At 36.6% G+C, this 15307-nt stretch overlaps 3 protein-coding genes across 9 annotated transcripts; 1 reads left to right on the top strand and 2 right to left on the bottom strand.

Annotated features, from left to right (window-relative positions):
* The first annotated feature begins 1177 nt into the window (after positions 1-1177).
* On the top strand, positions 1178-3195 carry Alr (Evr1_Alr domain-containing protein Alr). Its single transcript, XM_017633170.1, has 3 exons — positions 1178-1396; positions 1507-1730; positions 2061-3195. The coding sequence occupies exons 1-3, from the start codon at positions 1286-1288 to the stop codon at positions 2221-2223; spliced, it is 498 nt and encodes a 165-aa protein (XP_017488659.1). The 5' UTR covers positions 1178-1285; the 3' UTR covers positions 2224-3195.
* Positions 3196-4790: 1595 nt separating this feature from the next.
* LOC108376905 (cytochrome c oxidase subunit 6B2-like) lies at positions 4791-9236 on the bottom strand. 7 transcript variants are annotated; one of them, XM_017633163.1, is made up of 4 exons: positions 9110-9202; positions 8596-8766; positions 7733-8348; positions 6396-7189 (listed from the first exon to the last, which is right to left on the bottom strand). In XM_017633163.1, exons 3-4 carry the CDS (start codon positions 8287-8289, stop codon positions 6763-6765), a joined length of 984 nt encoding a protein of 327 aa, XP_017488652.1. In that variant the 5' UTR covers positions 8290-8348; positions 8596-8766; positions 9110-9202; the 3' UTR covers positions 6396-6762. The 7 variants fall into 7 exon arrangements, 6 of the variants coding, with proteins under 6 accessions (XP_017488657.1, XP_017488652.1, XP_017488651.1 ...); XM_017633162.1 differs by lacking the exon at positions 6396-7189 and having other exon boundaries at positions 7203-8348; XM_017633166.1 differs by lacking the exon at positions 6396-7189 and having other exon boundaries at positions 7203-8336.
* LOC108376906 (cytochrome c oxidase subunit 6b-2-like) lies at positions 5240-6218 on the bottom strand. Its single transcript, XM_017633169.1, has one exon. It carries the CDS (start codon positions 6153-6155, stop codon positions 5895-5897), a length of 261 nt encoding a protein of 86 aa, XP_017488658.1. The 5' UTR covers positions 6156-6218; the 3' UTR covers positions 5240-5894.
* Positions 9237-15307: the final 6071 nt, after the last annotated feature.

The raw sequence follows: 15307 nt of genomic DNA, 5'->3' as shown, positions 1-15307 counted from the left end.
ATAAAGTTTTTATTACAAATAAAACGTTTTTTACTTCAGAACGCACGAAGTACTTCGATTTTTCACTCGAAAGTACACAATACGTTTGCAATATGTTTGCACTTGTTTCTAAACAAAAAGTTTGTTTACGTATTGCCATAATTGTCAAAGTCGGCAAAACCAAAGTAGCGGTTTCGGGAATGCGCCACCCTCTGTTCATTTCACCATGGATTTGGCCTGATTTAATTTTATTTAAGTGAAGAGCATAGGTCACTTAATTCAAAATTGAAAAACAAATTCAGCCTTAGCAGTAGAAGCAGTTTTCTTGGCGTTAAGTAAAGTTACAAATGTCACGCAAAGTCACAAAGTTTTATGGGCTGTTTTTGGTTATGCGTAAAAGCACATTTAGCGCATTTAGCTCTAAATGCTACTCTAAATGTACATTTATCCATACAAAATTCGTCACCTAAATGCAACTAAATGCAACTCCATTTTTGCATTAAGAATCTAAATGCTAAAAGCAACCCTGTGATCTTCCAAAATTTCCACGATTCGAACATGGTTTAATGAGAAAAACTGGCAACATTGCTTTTTCGAGTATACAGTCGCTAGCTGCGTTTCAGTGATCGCCGATCGAGATTTCATTTATTATTTTACATTATTTGGATAAAGAAAAGTTACGCAAATTCAACATCGATATGATGCTGATAGAAATCTGGATTAATTTGTGATCAACTCTGTTTGTTTTGTTTCCTAATTAAGTGTGGAAATTATAATTGACAGCGCCGACAAATGAATATATACACAAACAAATGTTCGGTTATGGTTAAAACAATTCAAGTTTTTGTATTGAATTTTCGGTTTAGAATTAATTTTTTCCTTTTCAGTAGGGGTTTTTGCACATTATCTTTTCCGTGAGAATTTATCGTAATAGATACGGATCTGAATAAGCGACTGGAACGGGGCTGTTTGTCAAAAGCATACGATTTCGAACTCGCGTAAATGTACATTTGCTAAATGCGGTAGCATGAACGCTCTTCGAAAACATATGTTCGAAAGTGCTAAATGTTGCATTTTAAATGCAGCAAAAACGCTGCTTTATCTGGCATCAGGTACGACAATACGTAAATGGACTAAAAAAAACTCGATTACTTTAATCAAATGATTAATCGCTGCCATCCCTAGTACTGACATTTCATCACAGCTGACAGCGGTTGCGCCAATAAAGTCTTTCACTGCAATTAAAGGGGAAATTTTCAAATTTTATTTGATTTTATTTTGACTGCAGGTTGTTTTGGAAATAATTATGTCGAAACACGATCCGTATGGAACACCGGCCAAACCAGATAGCAATTGCCGCACGTGCACAGATTTTAAGTACTGGTCAAAACAACAACGGCAAATATTTCATAAGGCGGTAAGTGCTTGTACTTTCCAAAAGATTGGATTAACCACAAGGCAGCATGAGAATCGCGTAGGCAAGGTTTCATAATTGCAGGCCTATTAACATTTATTAAAACTTTCTAGGATACGTCAAAGGAAACCAAAACAGAAGCGAGTGAAGCTGCGCCAAATGGTTGCCCATTGGATAAAGTGGCGTTAGGTCGCGCAACATGGGGTCTACTACACACAATGGCGGCATTTTATCAAGATAATCCCACTGACCATCAAAAAAAAGATATCAAAACATTTCTTGAAGTGTTGTCGCGCGTTTATCCATGTGAGCACTGCGCCAAGGATTTCCGCAAGGAGTAAGTTGCTTAGATAAATGAGCCTGTCCGCAGTGAAGTAATTGCACCGGGGCATTATTAAGCCTGTTCCAGGAACTTTCCGTATGCCATTTCACATAAGGTTTATCAATGGCGAAACAGATTTTCCTGCAAACTCTGGGAGTCCCTGCAATATTTTTAATGTGGGGACATCTGCCAATTTTTGGGTAATTTTTGTTGCATTTCCCAATTCTTTAACGTTTTTCTTGGTTGCACCATAAGATGCGACATTGCCCTGTAGCTATTGCCCGAGCGAACAGGCTCAATGCTATTACAACGACAGTGATTACATATATATATATATATATTCAGTCTCAAAGATCATCCTGCGCAAGTAAACTCACAATATGAATTTTCGCAATGGCTGTGCAAGTTCCACAATCGGGTCAATGTCAAGTTAGGCAAACCACAATTTGACTGCTCTAAGGTTAATGAACGATGGAGAGATGGCTGGCTAGACGGTTCATGTGATTAAAGTATTCATATTCTCCTGTAATTTCCAATACCAGGTGGTGGGCTAACACAAACCAAAAAATTATAGAAGGCCCTAGTATAAAGAGACAAATGCCGTTATTATAATCGTTTCATAATTGCAATTATGTAGATTGTAATCTACACTTAGATAGTAATGAATAAACAAATTGTAAAATTAAAATGTAAAGATTTAAGCTGCCTAATCTAAACGAAAAACTGTCTACATTCAAAGATGTGCTATATATTTATTTTATAAATGCTATTTTACTTAAAGTAAGAAATCTAAGTTTCACTGCAGAAATAAGAAATCATGGAGTTTTTACCTGCGTGGTTTTTATGTATACTGATTTGACCCAGATAATGAGAATATTATGCAGCAGGATTTTAACGTAACTTACCATTTCGGCACACAATTTTTAGAAGACTAACGTTAAATCTAATTATTTCGGCCTATGCTGAATATATTCAGTAAAAGCGACGAAGCAGCCATCGTCAGCCATTTTACTGATGCGCTGACGATCGTCGACGATTTTCGGTATAGAGCCGATTATTATTTTAGTTAGCAAAATTTTCTCATTTCACCGGATTTATCTGCAAATTTCTACAAAGGCTTTTTGGGCTACAATGTCAAAGTTACATTATTAGCAAATTTATTATAAAGTTCGCAAAGAAATGAACCGGCAATGCATATAATGGATTATTTTGGGCCTAAAAATAAATCACATATAAATCCGCATTCAAGTAATGGATTGTAACTTTGTCTTTGGATATTTGCCCTAATTATTTCGACTAAGTTCTTTGTAAACGATATAAAATACTTCACAAATCCTCATACTTACCAATGAGCCGAAAAAGAAATTAAAATTCCGCTATAAACGGCCTTCTGTCACTTCAATAGCATAGCATTAAAGGTTAACTAAAGTATATATCGTCGTTTAAAGTACAAAACCGCGTATCAACAAAATCCAAAACCGCCTATCAAGATAATGCAAAACCGCGTATGTGAGGTTGCATAAATTATTTTCTAGGGAGTAAAAACACTCATATTTCAAAATGGCTCTCTTTTTTTTATAAAGCAATCTCATTTCTGGCTAGTATATTTCAGGACGAATGGATAAGGATGTAAGCAAATCCAATTTTTGGCAGCAAATGTCAGTTACGCAGTTTTTACTTTAAACGACGATATGTACATACAAACACATTTATAAAGATGCAGAGGCGTTTGTAATAGCATGAAATCCTACGGGGATGGTTATAAACTTTTGTGTTCATCCCAAGGAGATTTCCTACATATTTCACCGGCTTCGAATTCTCAGCAGGTTCTAGGGCAGGAAGAAAGAGTCCCACTAAGTATTTTTTGAGTAATATTCTGATGTGACAACACGGTCAGGTATCGTCCCCCTATGCCAGAAACACAATGGTGTAAAAATGAAAATGTTGGGAATCAAGTTGAAGTTTTTTTCATGAGACTTAACTCTTCATTCATGTAATTGACATTGTAAAATATGTGGTTTCCGTGCACCCATGGTATTCTATTTTTTTGGCATAACATGGAACATCTAAAGTTTAGTAAAGTCGACGCACTAACCCAAAATTGGTAAATTTCCACATTCATGCTTCTGGCATAAGGACGACGATATAAATTTGGGTCGTTCCGGTTACGTAGACTCGACTGCATTTTCTTCGTCTATAACATATTGGCTGCATTTCTTTATCNATCCTACGGGGATGGTTATAAACTTTTGTGTTCATCCCAAGGAGATTTCCTACATATTTCACCGGCTTCGAATTCTCAGCAGGTTCTAGGGCAGCAAGAAAGAGTCCCACTAAGTATTTTTTGAGTAATATTCTGATGTGACAACACGGTCAGGTATCGTCCCCCTATGCCAGAAACACAATGGTGTAAAAATGAAAATGTTGGGAATCAAGTTGAAGTTTTTTTCATGAGACTTAACTCTTCATTCATGTAATTGACATTGTAAAATATGTGGTTTCCGTGCACCCATGGTATTCTATTTTTTTGGCATAACATGGAACATCTAAAGTTTATTAGTAAAGTCGACGCACTAACCCAAAATTGGTAAATTTCCACATTCATGCTTCTGGCATAAGGACGACGATATAAATTTGGGTCGTTCCGGTTACGTAGACTCGACTGCATTTTCTTCGTCTATAACATATTGGCTGGATTTCTTTCTCCATACTGAACGTTTGGAATAAACTTTTTTGTTTACTTATTCTTTAGAACGTTCCTGATGATATGTTAACGTATATTTCAAACGCGTTCTGTTTATTCTGGTTGTGAAATGAGATTGTCTGGAATGTATAAAGAAGCGCAGCCATTATAAACTTAATAAGAAATAAAAAATTCACAAATACGAAGTTATCTATTTATTTATCATAACACACTTAGTTTCAATATTATGTAATTTAATTTCCAAATAGCCATTATTTTCGTTTATATTGAAAACATTGTTTTCATATTTAATACATAATTTCATAGATAAAGGTATGTATTATGGCATTTAGTTGATAAATTTGTAAGCGGAAAGCAGCAAATATATTCGNCGTTTATATTGAAAACATTGTTTTCATATTTAATACATAATTTCATAGATGAAGGTATGTATTATGGCATTTAGTTGATAAATTTGTAAGCGGAAAGCAGCAAATATATTCCTTCAAATTGCTATTCTGGCGTTGTTCCATCTCCACAAATACCTGTTTAAATTCTGCCAGGGAAGGTACCGGCTTCACGCTGGTCATTCCACCTTTCCACCCAAGCATTGGGACACATGGATGAGAATACCTTCTTGAAGTAGTTGCATGGTTCGTACTTTTCTCCACGCACCTTCTGGCAGCGATGGTAGTCAATGTAAGATTGGTAGCAGTAGCGTGTCACGTTCTGGTTGGGGAATCGTGGATCGAAAGGTGCTGTTTCCAGTTTATACGTCATAGTATCTTCTTTGCCTTTTTTGGACATGGAAATTTTTTTGTTATATTAGAAAATACTGCAATTAATAAATCGCACAAGTAGGAAAAGGCAAAGCGAAGGAGTGTGCGATCGAGCAATTGTGATGATTACACGAAATCAGGATGTAACGACACATACAAGAGAAATGCGTTCATTAGTTATATGGATGAATGATTAATATTGTCTATAATCGATATATTAAGCATGTTTAAGAGTATGTTTAACCTTAATCTCATTAAAGTTTTGCATCAGCAGACATCTTTTACAAAAAAAAAATATATATATATAAATAAAAACTAGACAGAAATTATAGAAAGAAATAGTAAAAAGGAAATTTAAAAGGAGAACAAAATTGCAAAATTTTTTTCAGTTTAAAACTATGCCCCAAATAAGATTCAAACCATACACTTTTTAACTTGTATATAGCTCACAAATCTGTTTTCCTTTTCAACAAGCCTTCAGTTCACAAATAAATTTGCTTGATACTCTAGCCGCTCTATGAATAACTTGGTTGAGTACCGATCGAAAAAACGTTCCCAATTCTCTACACTAAAAATCATTTTTATTAAAGAAATTTATAGCAAATAGGTGAAAAAGTGGTTGGGTGTGCGTACGTGTATATCGGAGTGTTTTGAAAATTGCATATTTTTTTATTCAATTCAACAATAATTAAGAATATATACTAATTGCGGTCGATTTTAAATTCTGCCTGGAAACACACCAGCTTCCCGTTGTTCATCCCACTTTTCCACCCAAGCATTGGGACACATTGTTTTGAAAACTTTTTGAAAATATTGGCATGATTCATCCCCTTCTCCGCGACTCTTCTGACAACGATGGTATTCCACATAGGAAAACCAGCAATGTCGTGTTACATTCATATTTGGAAAACGCGGGTCCATCGGAACTGTTTCCATCTTATATTCGAGTTCGCTCTTTTTTTGTTCTTTTTTAGACATGGACAGTAATTTTCTTTCTGCTCTTCAAGCAATGTTATGTAATAATCACATTTATGCAAACAAGAAAATGAGGAGAATAATGAATGTTAGTTGAAGGTGAAAAATGTTAATGTTAGTAAAAGGAAGAGATATGTAATTGGAAGCTGACTATGGTATAGCGAAATGAAATACAAGTTAGTAAAGAGTAAACACAAAATAAATTAATATTGACATTACACAAAATACAAAAAAAAAGTTTAATGTATTCCTGCTTTGTAACATTTTCTCGAAAAATGTAAATAAGTGTACTTAGCCAGCAAAATTAGGGGGCAATCATTTAAATGTTTCCTTGTTTTAAAGGTTCTATTCTTACCACTTAACCTACTGATAAATGAAAACTTACAACTAGAATTGCCACTAAATGTATAATGCAATCAGAAAATTATTCACAGGATTGTTGTAGAAATGGAATTGATTCATAATTCAGTTGGAATCAAAGTTCTTAACGTAAGTAATGTATATGCACAGAATTCTTGTCACGCTGGGGGGAAACTCGAAGTATGTACATATATGCATACATGCATATGCACGAATTTCAATTCAAGTTCAGTTCAACGCGAATTTAGGCTCACTTAACTAGGGGCCTAGTGCCGCCGTCGGAATCGCAAGCATGATTCTTATATTTGTTTACTTCCGCTAAATACAGTGACCAGAAATCTTTCGGATCTTCACTTTGTTCAGCTTGAGCTTTTTGCTTCGCTACAACTCCAGTTTTCAAAATTTTTCCACCACGCCGACGTCCAACAATTGGTGGTGGCGGCGCACATTTCCCGGTCGATGTAGCCGCAATATAGGCGGCAGCATTTGAGGTAGATGCAAGTAAAGGTGCAGCCGGTATTGGTGCCACGGCGGTAGGGACTGTTGCCGGTGTTGCATTCTGTTGCGCTTGCATTTTCTTAAAAATTTCCAAAAATGAACCATCGTTCGCGAATACGGGATGTGACGCCTCTGGCTTTTTGGGTGGATATACTTTGCCTTCTTTAGCAAGTGCTTGTCTTAATTTTNGCACAGAATTCTTGTCACGCTGGGGGGAAACTCGAAGTATGTACATATATGCATACATGCATATGCACGAATTTCAATTCAAGTTCAGTTCAACGCGAATTTAGGCTCACTTAACTAGGGGCCTAGTGCCGCCGTCGGAATCGCAAGCATGATTCTTATATTTGTTTACTTCCGCTAAATACAGTGACCAGAAATCTTTCGGATCTTCACTTTGTTCAGCTTGAGCTTTTTGCTTCGCTACAACTCCAGTTTTCAAAATTTTTCCACCTCGCCGACGTCCAACAATTGGTGGTGGCGGCGCACATTTGCCGGTCGATGTAGCCGCAATATAGGCGGCAGCATTTGAGGTAGATGCAAGTAAAGGTGCAGCCGGTATTGGTGCCACGGCGCTAGGGACTGTTGCCGGTGTTGCATTCTGTTGCGCTTGCATTTTCTTAAAAATTTCCAAAAATGAACCATCGTTCGCGAATACTGGATGTGACGCCTCTGGCTTTTTGGGTGGATATACTTTGCCTTCTTTAGCAAGTGCTTGCCTTAATTTCTCTTCCATTTCACGATGTATGCGTTCTTTATCGATCGGTTCATCTGTATCAAGATTGTAATAGGCACCAATAGGTTCACGTTTCGGCAGCGGTAGGTGCTGCAAATCTGTATTTTCTAGCTGCGGTTGTGTTGTTGTGGAGCCATTGTTAGACCCAGAATTGGACGTAGAAGTTTTGTTTTCATTAGAATTATGGCGACGTTCACCATCACGTGTTTTTCTGTCTGAACTGCGTGAACGAGAATCTCTCCTATTGCTGCGATGCGAACGTGTAGGAGTACGGCTACGTGAATCTCTATGTCGTCGACTGGTGTTGTATCTATCCCGACGATTTAAACTTCTGCTGCGACTGCGTGTACGTCTGTCTACGTGACGTCTACGATATTCCACGGAACGACTGCGACTACGTGAGCGACTATCATTACTCTTGCGGCGGTAACGACGTTGACGCGAGCGACTACGGGAGCGACTGCGTCGTCTACGATCTTCTCTGCGCGAATCATTATCAAATCCCATATCACGTTTTAGTCGCTGATTCATAGAAGACATGGTAGATTGTCTGTTAATTTTTCCGACCGCTGTTGTGATGTTAGTATCTGTAAATCAAACTGTAGCCTTTTTAATAAATTGCAGAACTATTGCGCCTTCAGCTGCTTTTATACTCATAGCAATTTCTATTCGCTATTTATTTTTTTTTTAGTATATTTTCTTGTTCAAAATTAAAGTTAAGCCAAGTGCTTGCCTTTGCTTTTGCCTTAATTAAAATTTTAAAAAAATTTGGAACCAAGAAAATATTTATTTTTAGCGATAAAAAATATGAAATTTAAGGATGTCAATGCAAAAAAGGACATTTACATGTTCGTTCTTACTGTATTATTCCTTGGTAGGCAATGCTTGGTCCCGAAGTTTATCCGGTTATGATGTGCAGATATTTCAGCTTCGCTGGTATTTCTCCAATGTATTGACCGTTTAGACGGCTTTGCTGTTATGTCTTTGTCCTAATCGGGGAAACGATTTTTAAAATTCCTGCGTAAAAAATGAACTTGAAGGCATGAATACTTCGTGTTTTCCCAACTGTGCATTTTCTTTCATTAACTCTTCAAATATATACTAAAATATTTGGTTTATGTTCTTATACCATACCATTTAACAAAACTATGCAAGCGAGTTGTCCACAATCAAAACTTATTTAAGTCAAATATAATGTTATGTAATTTTACTAAACCCCCAAATTACAACTTCACGAGTAATCGTCTACGCCTAGACAACTCTGCAGAATTATCCATCAATTCCATTCCTTACCCAATTCTTTGTTAGACGTATACAAAATATAAATAATGAAGCACATTTTCTTTTGAATTTTCCATACCTTTAGGTCTTTGAAATCGCTGAGAAAAATTATTATTTTAAGAGCAACGTCCAAATGACACGATCCAATGTGGCTGGTTGAGATTTTTCGTCTAAAATCAATATGGCGACTGATGGGAACGATTCACAATCGGGTCGTGCTGAATAGCTTACAATGACAGAGTTGCTACGGGTCATGGAAATATATTTCCCGGTATATACGAAGGATTCCATCCCGCATGCAATCTTTTATAGCACATGTAGAATTATAATATGTACTTTATCAAAGAACGTAAATCTACATTCACGTTACTTCGAAAATGTGCCGCGAAAGAACGTAATTCTATCGTTCTTGAGTTACAACAACATTCTTTGTCGCCGCGAAATCACACTTGCGGCGAATTCATCTACGAAACTGGATGTCAAAACGGACGCGAATTCCCAAGGCGAATTTATACAAGGTGGTGTTGTCCAATCTGCTGATTTCTTCTTCTTTCTCTCGCCTTATAGCCCGAACACAATAAAAACGAAGAGCTACGGAACCACAGCTGTCAAATTATTTTAACACGTACTCTTACGCTACGCGCACACTGCAGCCGGCATCGACCGAATTGTGCTCGGCCGATATCGGCTATATGAGGGCGATTTGAATAAACACTTGTGACTATATGAGCGATCTCACACATAAACCGATAACCGAACCAAACATGTTTGTTTTTCTCGTCCGATGTCAGGTGAAAAGTACCAAAATGGACAACGAAAAAATAACTTATTGGGTGCAAAAACAAAAAATTAATTATATAAAATCACATGTTTAGAGTATGTCAATTAAAATGTATCAAAATATTTCACTGCTTACAAAATTGTAATGAAAACTAGATTTGTGTGTACAAACGCGGTCGGCAAATAATCTGGTTAAGTGTGCGCATCAATTCGGACGGTCAAATTGTTCGGCCGAAATCGGTCGGCCTATCGGATGCAATGTGCGCCTAGCGTTAGGCTTTCTGCACATTGGTCGTCCAATCATAGTTGCTTTATCGTCACAATCATGATGCAACGATTAAATGACTACTAAACTTTCGCACACTTGGTCGTGATATTTCAATTCATTTGGCGTCTAAAAATTCACTTGGAGCAGGTATTTTCTGTTTTTTCGGGTTGATATTTTCGCGAAATATTTACAAAAAACTGCAATTTTTAAAATGTAGACTGTGCTGCAACAATTCTAGACATAATTTTTCAGTAATATCTCTTCATTTCTTTTCCTGAAATGTGTTTTGTGCATCCACACAGAGACTTTTTACAATTTCGTCATATTTTATAGTTAACACGCTCACGTTTATTGAACTTTAATGGAATTATCCACTTTTTAATAATCCACAGCTTTTATGCAAAAAATACTTATTTTTATGCAACTTTAATGCAAATATTAACTTTTTCACTAATTTTCCCCATAAAATGTAAACAAACAATGCGTACAACGATTTGCAAACGACAGTGCCGTAATTATCCGTTTCTGCATCACCTACGATTTGCCGATAACGACAAGTGTGCAGATCTTTGAAATGCTTGTGCTCGGCTCTAAATTTCAGGGCGAGACGATAACGCAACTATGATTGGACGACAAGTGTGCAGATAGCCTTATGTAGATAATTATGTTGGCGACCACCGGGCATGATCCAATTACACTTCTAATTGGTTCATGACCACCGGGCTACGCGACGACTGTGTTCACTCCAGATTAGATCTATTTCCATTTTTTAGCGACAGATAAGGTTCTTCCTCTTCTTTTATGTCAAACTCATACAAATTCTTGATGTCGCTGGCGCGTTCGAACAAACCATGTCGTCATCGACAAAGTGTTTAGATAATGAAGATAGCAAATTGGAAGCCCTCGCCCGTAGCTCGTCGTTTCAATGTGTTTTGTACATGTATTTTGTTTTTGCTTTTACTGATTTGACAGCATACCCATGAATAGCAAAAACAAACTACATATAAACTTTGGGGCGAATTGAGATTTGACATTGTGTTACTGGCGAATTTAGGTTTCCGCCGCGGTCCTTCTCTATGCCAAATGATGTGTTTGTTGTAATATGAATTCGCCTTGTTTACAACAAACATCTAAAATCGCCAGTACACCACCTTGTATAAATTGGCCTCGTTGTAAACCTTCTAGCGAGGCGAATTTATACAAAGTGGTGTTACTGGCGAATTTATATTTTCGCCGCGGAACTTCCTAATGCAAGGCGAATTTATACAAGATGGTGTTGATGGCGAATCTAGATTTTCGCCGCGGTACTTCTCTATGTCAAAATGATGTGTTTGTTGAAAACAAGTCGAATTCATATTACAACAAACACATCATTTCGACATTAAGAAGTACCGCGACGAAAATCTAAATTCGCCAGTAACACCACCTTGTATAAATTCGCCTTGCCTTCTAGACTCACTCGCCACACTTCAGCCAGTTGTTTCTTCTTATACAGAGAACCTTTTGTTGCCCATTTTCGGCAACTTCTCTTTTGCTGTTGCCCTCCGCGTTCACACAGAGAAATTCTTTTGTACACAACTGTTGTTGTCAGCTGTGAACGGCCAACTAGAGTTACTCAGACGAACGAGAGCACAAAGCGTTGTGCCCGAGCATGATCAAATCGGTGCCCTTCCCTCTTGCTCGCCACTCCCTTTCTCACTAGTAACGAGTTGCCGCAACAAAAGATTCTCTATCTGAACCTAGACTTATGGATTTGCGTTCTTTGGTAACTGTTGGCGAATCGATGACGGCTATCGTTTAATCGATATCGCACAATTCGTTAGCAATTTAAATAAATGCATCCGGCAGCACTATGAGGAAATGGATGACAAAAAGAATGGCGTTGACGGATAAAGGCGAACGTCCATCTTTTGTCATTGCAGTTGGAGCAAGCGGGATGTGTTGTTGAAGTGGAATTGACGTTGTGCGAGATAATAAAATTAAACTGCTTAAAAAATCTTTTTAACTTATTGAATAGCAGCTCTCCCATCAAAATTCTTATAAAAACCAAATACATATAATAATAAGTGCGGTAAATTATTGAATTATATCAGTGGTTTGACGTAAATGAAGTTATGCATTGTCATACTCTGCATATAAAATAGTGCGAAATTTACTTGCTTGCTGCGAAAAGAAATAAGGCGGAAATTGGAGATAAGTGAAAAAAATTAACAAGGTTCTTTTTTCATTTGTCTAGTAAGACCCATAAAAACGAAAAAACACTTAAACGAAGTAAATTTTCTGGACGTGTTTAGGCGATTGAGGCATTAGGTGAAGGTGTGTGTCAGTGATTTCAACTTCATTACTTTCGCTAAAAGAAAACAAGTGCTGTTTTTTCCTTGTCGATCTATTGGCGGAATTAGAAATATGGCACCAGCGTTAAGTAAAATTGCGCAAAACCAGAGCGCCATAGTGGGAGTGGCGGGCGTTTCGGCTGCTCTTTGGATAATTGCCTACGGAAAAATGTCCAGCAAGCGTAGGTGAGTGTGAGTGAAAACATTCATACATATGTATGTATGCATATGTATGTACATATGTTTGTTTGTTCACTAATAAATTATTTTCCAATGGACTCAGCAATATCCATAATTCGTCTACACTATTTAACTATAACCTTGAATATTATTTTATTTATTTATCTACAGATTTTGCTCGTTTATGTTAGATAAATTTCCGGTTTTGAATATCCATTTCCGGTTTTCAAGTGCATTTGTATTTTGGTAGAAAAAATATGTACAAAATTTTAATTTGCTTTGAATTTCTTGAATGGTACGCCAAGGAGTAGTTGCCGNACATACGGATCTGTAGAGAATATAGAGATCCGTGTGTGTATGTATGTATATACCTCAGACCTTCTTCTGTTCGCCCATCAATCAGCGCCAGACACTCAACATTTTAATTCAAGTAGGAAGTAACAATATTTAAATTTAAAACTAATTCAATAATGAAATAAATAGAATTATAATAGTAGAATAATTGGCATGGCGAATGCCTAACACTGACGAGTTGAAATGATAAGATTAGTAGCCTCATGGCTCTTTGAAATCTACCTTATGAGAAGTAGCGCCGGCGTTTCCAGACGCGCCGGCGTCGCCGCCGCCGCCGAATATTTTTGACGTTGACCACGCCGCCGCCGCAAAGCCTGTCGGCGTAAACCTCTAATACATATGTACATACGTGCATATGTACATGCATAAATTTTAAAAGCGCAAAAGCAAGTTTTAATTTGTATATATGTATCTTAGGTACATATATGTGTGTACTCTCCCAGTCGGCAAAATTGAACATCACGAGGCTTTCTGGGAGATGCTATTTCGGATCTTTTGAAGCGGTAGGTTTTCGTGTTCGATTCTTTACTCCTTTCCATTTTGTATATATAGAATAGCCAGAGGTTGCCAGCCTTCTCATTAAGTTTCCCTTAGAAGGAAAAAATGGCGTTGTGCAATGAAGCCTTATGGCTATATGGCTTTATTTTAATTCACATTTTTCAAATTTCCCACAGCGAAAGTGAAATAAAGCAATTATGGCGTTATTGCACCTTTGATAATTTTTCGTGTAAAGTTTACCTAATGCACAGCTGGTGTGTATATAAAAAGTAACTCGGTAATTCTCTAGTTTAAGGTACTACTTGAAAAAAAGCGTCCAAAAATGACAGGAGGGGTCCCAATTAGGGATGTTAATTTTTCGGCTTTTTACGATCCCGGGATTTTCGGGATGGCGTCACAATCCCGGGATCCCGGGATTAGTCCCGGGATTTAGATATTCATTACTTTTCAACAACTTGAGTCGAAAAAACTGCTTCTATATTGTTTGAGAAGCTCTCCTACCATGAAATAAATATTAAATAATTGGGTTTGAAACTCACTTTTTTATTTAAAGTGGCGTTTTTATTTTTTCTCTCTGACCGCAGGTTTTATTTTGAAGGTCTTTGTAACTTAAAAGATATAACTAATTCCAAAAATTATTAAAAAATACATTGCAATGTAGAACAAAAAATATGGGTAACAAATGCTATGGAACATTTCTGTAGAATTTACAAATGTAAATTTTTTGGATTCACAAGGAGGAATAGGTAATTTTAAGCAGACAAAGTTAGAAGAACGAAATTCGAGGATGTTATCGAGTTTATATAAGCCCTTAACATATACATATATAATTTTTTCAAAAAACAAATATTGCGAAATTTCAGGGATAAAATTAAAATAACATTTTCAATATTTACCAGCCCTTCTGCACTTAAATCTTGAATCTGTTTAAATTCTACAGGATTTCCTAATTAATTTTATAACCATACTTCTTCTCTAAGCACATTTCTCTGAATTTTTTAAATAATTTTTGAATTACTGGCGTCCAGTTTCGCGAATATATTGCTTAGTATTTGTGTTTAAAATTTACTATCGCTCGGTGTTATATGTAGGAGCTAGACATTTACAAAAACAATGTTAATTATTAAATAAAAAAAAAGAAATATAGACAATACTGGTCGAGAAAAGGGGGTTTCTATTATTGCCATCAGTGCAAATTACAAACCCCGAAAATCCCGGGATTCTAGGCAAGTAATTCGCGAATATATTGCTTAGTATTTGTGTTTAAAATTTACTATCGCTCGGTGTTATATGTAGGAGCTAGACATTTACAAAAACAATGTTAATTATTAAATAAAAAAAAAGAAATATAGACAATACTGGTCGAGAAAAGGGGGTTTCTATTATTGCCATCAGTGCAAATTACAACCCCCGAAAATCCCGGGATTACTTGCCTAGAATCCCGGGATTTTCGATACCTTGAAAAGTCCGGGATCCCGGGATCCCGGGATTAACATCCCCAGTACCAATACGCACGTTTTATCCCTATTTCAACAGTTCGGAGGTGTAAGATTAATATTAACCTTTTGAAAGTTAATAATAAAATACCTTTTTTGGAATATTCCGGCAGGTTCTGCAATTCACTTCCGAGTGAATTTCAATCACATCCGCTTTGGATTTAAATTGCAGAACCTGCCTGATGGCTCATTTTTATTAGCAATTGCACTCTAAAAAATGAACTAAATCACCAATATTCTCTTTAGAAACGCTATCAAAATATATTTAAAAAAAAGCACATATGTATGTGTATACATAAATTTTAAAACAAAGATTGTTTTTGAAAAACAAGTAACCAAAGTTCCTGAACTGAAACGAGAAAATGCAA

The sequence above is a fragment of the Rhagoletis zephyria genome, unplaced genomic scaffold (genome assembly GCF_001687245.7).
Source record: "Rhagoletis zephyria isolate East Lansing unplaced genomic scaffold, Rhagoletis_zephyria_1.1 Rzeph_scaffold_11197, whole genome shotgun sequence".
In the NCBI taxonomy this organism is placed as follows: domain Eukaryota; kingdom Metazoa; phylum Arthropoda; class Insecta; order Diptera; family Tephritidae; genus Rhagoletis; species Rhagoletis zephyria.
The sequence above is the reverse complement of the archived record's forward strand: the minus strand, read 5'-3'. Positions and strand labels throughout refer to the sequence as shown.